This window comes from Oncorhynchus clarkii, chromosome 30 (genome assembly GCF_045791955.1).
Source record: "Oncorhynchus clarkii lewisi isolate Uvic-CL-2024 chromosome 30, UVic_Ocla_1.0, whole genome shotgun sequence".
Lineage (NCBI taxonomy): Eukaryota > Metazoa > Chordata > Actinopteri > Salmoniformes > Salmonidae > Oncorhynchus > Oncorhynchus clarkii.
In genome coordinates this window covers 10,517,449-10,526,582 of record NC_092176.1, presented here as the reverse complement: position 1 = coordinate 10,526,582, position 9,134 = coordinate 10,517,449, and the positions used below count along the sequence as shown (strand labels likewise).

Sequence of the window (9,134 nt, the reverse complement as noted above, 5' to 3'; positions counted from 1 at the left end):
AGGTCATTTGTAGATCAGTTAGTCGGAGGCCATTGTAGTCGGACAGTGAACAAAGACATTGTAATCTTGTTTTTTTAGTAGTAAAATGTAAAAAAAATTGTCATCTGTCCTCATAGAGCTCCTTCACACTCACTGATTGGTTCAATGTTCAATTAGTATCACCTGGCATCATTATAAAAATCCTTGACCTGAACATTATTGCATTATTTGGTCATCTTGCATTCATCAGGCATGGCTTTCTATCTGCTTCTGAGTATATCAATTTTGGAAATCTCAGGTGAGTAATGGGGCATGCTTGTGGTTGACTGCTTTCACCAATCCTTTACGCTTGTATTTAACTGTTTTTGTCGTTGGACTAAATCTGCCACCAGTAAGAATTTTGCCAGCTTCATAAAGTAGCCAATGTTGCTAATAATACATTTGGCTAACTGTTATCAACACTGATGTTTGGAATTGTCAATAGACTTGTTGTCTTTGGTTCAGGTGAAAGGTCAGTACCCAACTTTAGTAAAAAAAAACTTGTAATTATTACTTAGTCATTCAAGTGAAACTTCCCAGTCATAACTCTGAACTTCTGATAACTCCAACAGCATTGAATGCCCAATAGTTGTACCAAAAACTGACTAGACCGCCCTCTACAATCCACATTGTTGTTCACAGAATGATTACTTTTAATTCCTGTGTAATTGTTCATATTTAGAGAATTAATCATTTATTCTCTACTTCCAAATAGTTTTGAGTGTAGCTGTGCAGACTCCATTGAAATGCAACCTGGGCACCAAACCTTGCAAGGATGGATCTGAGTGTATTCTCTACCAGCATGTGTGTGACGGTGAAGTCGACTGTAGGGATGGCTCTGATGAGGAGGACTGCACTGTCACATGCACTAAAGGTCTCCACTCGATTTCCATTGCTTTCACCAATCTAGTGTTCAATCAGTGATTTCCTCAAGGAAGGATGGACTCCAGGGTCTTTAAATCATCCGTTTCAGTTCATTGCTGTCCCTCCAACATTTTGAATTAGTGTTTCATCCATTCATTTAGGCCAGTTTCTGTGTGCCCATGGGAAGAAGTGCATTGACCAGAGGCAGGTGTGTGACGGGGTGGCCCAGTGTCAGGACCGCTCTGATGAGGTGGACTGCCTAGAGTACATGGAGGGCTGTGCCCACCACTGTGACAAGACCCGCTGCCTCCCTGACAACTTCCTCTGTGATGGAGAGGAGGACTGCCTGGATGGCACTGATGAGGCAGACTGTGGTAATGTCACTATTGCCTCTAGAGTTTTGCTTTAACATGGTCCTTATTACATCTTTGAACTTATGTAAACGCATGTCGCTTTTTATTGCATCTTGTCCTTTGACACAAGTCAGTTTCACCATCTCCCCAGATTCAGACTCCGATGGTCACAAAAATCCTGATGATGAAGTTTCTGAAAATGACTCAAGCAACTACAAAGGGATTACCACCATGTCTGCACCAGCACCCCTCAAATGTCCTTTTGGCATGAAACCATGTCAGGACAAGACTGAGTGTGTTCTTTACAGCCATGTGTGTGATGGAGATGCAGATTGTAAAGATGGCTCAGATGAGGAGACATGTTCATTAGAATGTGAAAATGGTAAGAATCGGTGCATAGAAATGTGTATGACATTTTGAGAAGCATATTTCTCCCCTGTTTTATATTGTATAAGACAATGCTACTCTAGTGCAGTGGTTCCCACCCAGGGCTACTAGGATGGGTTTTACATGGCCTATCCACAGGGTACACAGGGTACAGATTTACTGGGTACTTCAAGACTAATGAGTCCGTAGGCCTACTGGTAAAATGCACATGAGGGGGTATTTCAGGCAGAGAAATTCAGTCGGTGGTACAGTAACCGCAGAAGGTGGGAACCAGTTCATCTTGTGTAATACATGCTTACTGTAGCAACATTTTGAACTAGCTAGCATATTTGCATTCACTCAAATACCAATAGAACATACACACAGAACATAGTTGCATGTTTAGCGTTCCATCGTAGAAATATTCCTCACAGGGCACCATTTCATTGTTATTGACTGTTCTTAAACTGTGCTGTATGTTCAGGCCAGTTTCAGTGTGCCCATGGGAAGAAGTGCATTGACCAGAGGCAGGTGTGTGACGGGGTGGCCCAGTGTCAGGACCGCTCTGATGAGATGCACTGCCTGAAGCCCATGGAAGGCTGTGCTCACCACTGTGACAACAAGACCCGCTGCCTCCCTGACACCTTCCTCTGTGATGGGGAGAGGGACTGCCTGGACGGCACCGACGAGGCCAACTGTGGTAATGCCCCCCCCCACCACTGTCACACTTGCTGCTTGAGTTTTGCTCAAAAAATTGTCCTTATCTATCTTTACACAAGTTGCATTATAATTTATTGCCTTTTGTCCTTTGATACTAAAGTCAGTATTTCATCCTTAGATTCAGACTCCACTGATGATCATAAAAATCATCGCTATTTTGTTGCTGAAGATTATGACAGCAACAACGAAGGGAATGCCACCTCAATGTCTGCACCAGCACCCCTCAAGTGTACTTTTGGCACTAAACCATGCAAGAACAATATTGAGTGTGTGCTTTACAGCCATGTGTGTGATGGAGAGGCAGATTGTAAAGATGGCTCCGATGAGGAAGAGTGTTCATTAGAATGTGGAAGTGGTAAGAATCAGTCAACTTAAAAATACAAATTGTAGTTTGACATTTTGAAAAGCATATTCCTCCCCCAGCTTTTATTGTTCTGTACATGACAATACTGCTCTCTAGTGTAATGCATGTTTACTGTAACCTTTAACTATCTGGAATTCACTCAAATACCAATAGAACATACACACACACACACACACACACACACACACACACACACACACACAGAACATAGTTGCATAGACTACTGCATGTTTAGAGTTCCATCTTAGACATATTCCTCACAGGTCACCATTTCATTGTTATTGACTGCTCTTAAACTGTGCTGTATGTTCAGGCCAGTTTCAGTGTGCCCATGGGAAGAAGTGCATTGACCAGAGGCAGGTGTGTGACCGGGTGGCCCAGTGTCAGGACCGTTCTGATGAGATGCACTGCCTGAAGCCTATGGAAGGCTGTGCCCACCACTGTGACAACAAGACCCGCTGCCTCCCTGACACCTTCCTCTGTGATGGCGAGAGGGACTGCCTGGACGGCACCGACGAGGCCAACTGTGGTTTGTTCCATTTCCAAGGGACCACTAAACTGTTAAGCAGAACTGTGGCCATGTTGAATCTGTCAATATTGTCCAAACTTCTCGATTTTAGAGGAAGTTCAATTTAAGAAATTTCCGATTGGTCCCCTTTACCCATAGCTGATGAGAGCTGCGGCAGTGGGGAGTTCCGTTGCACCAGTGGTCAGTGTGTATCTATAAGCATGCGCTGCGACGGGCATCCTGACTGTTGGGACCACTCTGACGAGGAGAGCTGCCACAAGCCCCCCCAGTGCACCACCAACCGCCGCTGCCCACAAAGCCAGGAGTGTCTGCTGGAGGAGTGGGTCTGTGATGGGGAGCAGGACTGTAAAGATGGCTCTGATGAAGAGGTGGGAATATTTGGCCTGGGTGCAAGTCTGTTTCGCATGACTATTCCATAAGGAGTTGGCAGAAACTGACAGGCAGGATGGTTAATGTTAGATTAGTAGAATTGAGTTATTTTAATGGGTTACAGCCTTAGTACTCAATTGCTTTTGAATGACTTAGGATGGCCTCACGCCAACTGAGCTTGCGCGGCTGTTCGCTATACGATAGCGCAGTGGTAATTACGAGGCTAGTAGCTAATGTGCTTTTACCTCGTGATGTGACTCAACTTGAGTATAATACGGTATATTGAATTCTCTTTCAGAATTGCGAGATGGTCCAATTGAAGTGTGGGGCGTTCCAGTGGGCCTGTACATCAAAGAGCCAATGTGTTCCCAAAGCTTGGAGATGTGATGGAACAAAGGACTGTGCTGACGACAGTGACGAGGCAGGATGTGCGTAACGAGAAACTTATTCCAGCTGTGTATGAATTGTTAATTACTGGATTGTTATGTTGAAACTGAATTTGTACTAAATGAATAAGCCTTTCAATTTAGACATTAGTAAAAAATCAATTAACTTGGTTGTTTTTGTACATTTAATAGGTGGTCAGGTGGCAACATGCCCCTCTCACCAGTTCCAGTGTGCTAGTACGTCAGAGTGTTTGGACATGGCCCTGGTGTGTAACTCAGTCAGAAATTGTGCTGATGGTTCTGATGAGGGTGGCGACTGCAAAACCACGTGTCCAGACAAAGCCATATGTGTCCAAAACTGCTACAGCACACCACAGGGAACAGTGAGTAATGGGGAAATGCTCTTAAGTTAAAAAAAATAACATATTTATCTGCTTCTCATTGTTTGACCACCTCTACCGATTCTGTTTCTCTCCCATAAAGAGGTGTGGGTGTAAGGCTGGTTACCAGCTCGACGAGGATGCAGTGTCCTGTGGTGATATTGATGAGTGTGTAGGTGGTAGACAAGGTGTTTGCAGCCACTCATGCGTAAACACTCCGGGCTCCTTCCACTGTCACTGCAACCCTGGTTACCTGCTGGAATCTGATGGCCGCCACTGCAAGATCATGGGTAAAATTAGTGAAATATCAAGGCCTCTGCTTGATTTTTATTTTTTAAATTGGGAATGAATGTGCACGACAGTGAACTGACTTTGGGAATGCAAGGTATGTTGGCTGAAGTACTCGTATGTCACACAGGTCTATACAAACCCACTTTCTTTTCCCACAGGTGAGCCTTATCTTCTGGCCTCTGTGCAGACAGACCTGTTCCTTGTTGGGCTGAGAAGCAGTAGTCTGGATGTCCTGGTGTCCTCTGCTAAGAAAGCCATCCTGTCTGTGGACTATGACTGGAGGGATCAGAGGGTTTTCTGGGTCAGCCTGGATTCAGAGAGCATAAAGTGGTCCTCTCTAGACCAAAAAAAACGAGGAACTCTTTTCAAAGGTTAGTATTATGGTTAAACTAAGCATAACGATTGAGGCTGTAAATAGACCTGTTTTCACAGTGCTAAGTTTTGTTCAATTGTTAAATCTTAAACAATTTTGATCTCTACAGGCATCAAATCTGACTGCATTGCTGTTGACTGGGTAGGGAGAAACCTGTACTGGATTGATGGCATTGGAGGTGGTCGGATTATTGCTATTGGATTAAACTCAACCATTACAAGCGCTCTGGATCTCACTGTCATTCTTGACAAGGAATTTAAACAACTTCTCTCTCTGGCACTCCTGCCACAGAAGGGGCAAGTATATTTTGTAGTTGTGACTGATGAACGGCACCCACCCAAACGTTTTTTTAAATTTGACTAAATTAATACATGCTGCTAAACAATCTTGATCAGGGTCTTGAGTTGGTTTCCACTGAACTGCTGTCCTATTGTAGGCTCATGTTATTTAATGATTTATGTATTTTGTTTTCAGGAGACAGACCTTTTCAGTAATCAACAATAACATTGATTTGGATTTCATTGCAGGCTCCTGTTCTGGTCGGAGATTAGTAACGAGGCAAAGATTGAGCGGGCCGGAATGGATGGGTCTGAGAGGAGAGTGGTGGTCAGTCACAGCCTCAGCTGGCCAGGCAGTCTGGCCGTGGACCCAATAGGGGAGCGGCTCTACTGGACGGACAAGAAACTTGGGTGCATTGGCTCAGCCACCCTGGATGGCGGGGACGTCAAGGTACTACAAATGGATGGGTGTTTGCATAGGACTAGATCAGACTTTGACTTTAAATTAAATCCTACCTGAGTTGGATAACCTATTAAAGCCATATTTCAATGTCTGCTATCTATTCCTTTCCCTCCTGAAGATTCTGCAGTTGACGGAGACCACCAACCCGTTCTCGGTCACAGTTTTCAATGACCTGCTCTACTGGTCAGACACCAAGAGGGGAACTATTCAAGGGGCTAATAAAATCACTGGAAAGAACTGCAAAGTTCTACTCAAACGACCTGCACAGCCCTTTGGACTCAAAGCAAGTATCTTTTCCCCCAATTTTAATGTGTGAATTGTAAAATTTTAATTTCACCTAAATAAGATGGCAATCTCATGGGTTTCCTGTAATTGCACAGAACATGTTTGTATTCAAATGTGTGTGTAATGATTTGCATGTATCTCGGGATGCAGGTCATTCATCCACTGCTGCAAACAAGCACTGATAGTCCCTGTGAGAAACTTCATTGCTCTCACCTGTGTGTATTGGCCCCCGGCCCCAAAGGGGTCTGCAAGTGTCCCTCTGGTCTGCTCCTAGCAGAGGATGGCCTCAACTGCTCCAACCTGGTCAACTCTGCCTTCCTCTTGGTGTTGTCTCCAACAGTTGTCACACAGGTAGGACTCTGCCCACTCAGGTTTACCCACTTCACTTGATACTGCACTATATCCAATGCCACTAGCTACATGTTAATGAATCAACGTCTCTGTCCTCTAAAATGAAAAGCTCTTAAGAATGCCTGGTCACATAAGCTCTCAGTAATAACCTGTACTTTGAGTCGAGCCCGATTGGCTTTGCGTGCTACTTGTGTGCAGTTATTCAGGAGTAAATGCCAAACTTCTCCACCATGTACTTAGACATATGCATGTGTGTCTCTAGATCTACCTGCAGACCATGCTCAGTGCTGTGGGCCTGAAGACCTGGCCTGAGCACCTCTCTCTACCTCTCGCCAATGTCAATGAGGCAGACATTTTGGATTACACCCTACGAGACAAGATGTTGTACCTGGCTGACTCCGGCCAGTCCTCTGTAGGCCTCTTCAAGCTGAAGGAGACCAGCTTGGTGCCTCGTGGCCAGTTCCTGCAACTTAAAGGGGACACTGTCACAGCCCTGGCTCTAGACTGGATAACCCTCAACGTGTACTGGAGTAGCACCAAACAGTCACGCCTGCAGGTCACCTCTTCCAATGGGGAACACACTGCTGTGTTAATTGATGATATGGGAAGTCTGAAGTCCATAGCTCTTCACCCACTTAGTGGAAGACTCTGTTTTGCCAAGCAGGGGGAAGGTGCTCATGTGGAGTGTGCTCACATGGACGGGGGGAAGCGAGCGCAGGTTTGGAAGGATGCTGTGCAGCCCACCTCCCTGACTTTCTCCAATGATGGTGGGGAGATTTACTGGGCTGACATTGGTGAGGAACCATTGTTGTACAATACAAACCTTCACTTTAAGTCAATCTATAGGTGGTGATGGAATACTTGGATTTTATGTTCCAGGCGCTGGGGTGATCGGCTCTGTCAGAGTTGATGGTTCTGGATACATTGAGTTTACAACTGGGGATGGCCTGATTGCATTTGCGCTCAGCAACGGCATGCTCCTCTGGGTGACAGACCGTGGTAATGTAGATTATTCTTAACACCGCTGCCATCGCCAGTACTCAGTGCCACATTACTGTAGCCAGGAGATGGCTCTGATACTAAAATCAAAGTAGAACTAAGGATAATGGTTCTTTCACCATGGTTTTGGATTCATTGCTGTTGAACATTTCAAATGTTTCAGACACGACCGAAGTTTGGTATAGAGATGACCAACTGATCAAGACACTTTGGTTTGAGGTCAACACTGAAGTTGTCAGTTTGAAGGCCTACAGCAAGTCCAGCCAGATGGGTAAGGCCACAACATTTGCACACTACTCTATTTACTGAGATGCTTCACATTTTACTCTTCCTCATACACCTATTTCTAGGCTTCAACTTCTGCTCTGATGGGAATGGAGACTGCAGTCACTTCTGTCTGGCTGTCCCTGGTGGTAGGACATGTAGGTGTGCCCATGGCCATCGACCAGTCAATGCCACACACTGCGCCCTAGACCAGCACTGCCCAGCTGGTAGTAGACCGTGTCTGGATGGGCACACATGCCTCCCCCTAGAGAAGTTCTGTGATGGGCATCCTGATTGCCTTGACACCTCGGATGAGAATTGTGAGATTTTTATTAGCAATGCCTGAAATTAACAATCTTAGCTGTAACTCAGCATTTCCCACACCTGCTCCTAGAGGATCCTTAGCACTACACACCTGAAGTGGTTTTAATTCAGTTGTGTAGTGTTAAGGCAAACAAATGTGTAGCTCTTGGGGTTCCCAGGACCATGATTTGCTGTCATAACCTAACCTCAATTGAATACAAAACAAGTCTGATTCTCCACTAGGTGTCCATCTCAAAGGGCAGTCTGAAGTCCAGTCCAAAGCTCCAACCCTGCCTCCAAGCCCCAGCATTCCCACGTCTGCAGATCTTGGCTCTACCACCTCTCTGGACAACAGTGTGCTGGTGAGAAACCTGGATGTCAAGCAGCAGTGTAGCGAGAAGCGCTGTAATGGGAATGGGGAGTGTGTGGAGACCAATGGGGGCACCTCCTGTGCCTGTGGTCTAGGCTACAGTGGAGACTCCTGCCAAGACCAGCTCGCCAACACCATGCAAGGCCCACTAATCTATGGGGCCATTGGTCTCTGTGCTGCGATTGTAGTTATCAGTGTCCTCGTTGCCGTGGTCAGGAGGAAGACTGCAAACGCAAGGTACGCCATCCCAACTGATTGTGTGGCTCCATCGTTTTGTTGAACATGTCGATCTACTAGGTTGCTTGTGTTTAGAATGCTGTCTAATGTGAGCTGTTTGTCAATAGATTGACCCTATTCACTTTTCCATTCCTAGGCGAGCCAGCCCTGTGGTAAAGCAGACCAGTATGACTGACTTGGCGAAACATGGAGATTCTCCCTCTACACAACATTCACCTGACGACACTAACTTTTCAGAGGTACAGTAGGTTTTATATTGTATTTCAAAGCAAATAAACTTCAAGGTTTGCCTAATACAATTTTGTTTTATTTCACAGGAAGTGGCATCATCTGTGGCGTAACTAAACAGCATATTTTATTCCTAATCAATAAAGATGTTGCATTTTCTATGGGCTTTTTCTTGATACACATTTCCACTCAATTTTGATCTATGGGGATTAACTTGTAAAGCTATGCAAAGGCAACTGTGGATTTGAGATGTGAATCACACTTTCTTGGTTTCAGATTATAGTTTCATTGCTTTAAGGTCTAACTAATTTGGTTCTGACCATATTGTATATTGACTTTGACA

General features: G+C 45.0%; 1 protein-coding gene across 1 annotated transcript; it reads left to right on the top strand.

The window, feature by feature from the left end:
- The first annotated feature begins 221 nt into the window (after positions 1 to 221).
- LOC139389945 (low-density lipoprotein receptor-related protein 4-like) lies at positions 222 to 8,910 on the top strand. The gene is made up of 23 exons (XM_071136982.1): positions 222 to 277; positions 734 to 892; positions 1,044 to 1,256; positions 1,387 to 1,617; positions 2,086 to 2,301; positions 2,440 to 2,676; positions 2,999 to 3,214; positions 3,353 to 3,582; positions 3,882 to 4,011; positions 4,162 to 4,352; positions 4,453 to 4,639; positions 4,799 to 5,011; positions 5,123 to 5,309; positions 5,541 to 5,742; positions 5,873 to 6,037; positions 6,190 to 6,390; positions 6,653 to 7,184; positions 7,270 to 7,389; positions 7,553 to 7,660; positions 7,740 to 7,973; positions 8,200 to 8,563; positions 8,700 to 8,802; positions 8,881 to 8,910. Exons 1-23 carry the CDS (start codon positions 232 to 234, stop codon positions 8,902 to 8,904), a joined length of 4,509 nt encoding a protein of 1,502 aa, XP_070993083.1. The 5' UTR covers positions 222 to 231; the 3' UTR covers positions 8,905 to 8,910.
- The last annotated feature ends 224 nt before the right edge of the window (positions 8,911 to 9,134 follow it).

Coding starts and splice junctions, on each gene's coding strand:
- LOC139389945 (XM_071136982.1), top strand. CDS start 232: ATGGCTTTCTATCTGCTTCTGAGTATATCAATTTTGGAAATCTCAG. Junction 6,391..6,652: donor CTCCAACAGTTGTCACACAG/GTAGGACTCTGC, acceptor GTGTGTCTCTAG/ATCTACCTGCAGACCATGCT. Junction 7,390..7,552: donor CCTCTGGGTGACAGACCGTG/GTAATGTAGATT, acceptor CAAATGTTTCAG/ACACGACCGAAGTTTGGTAT.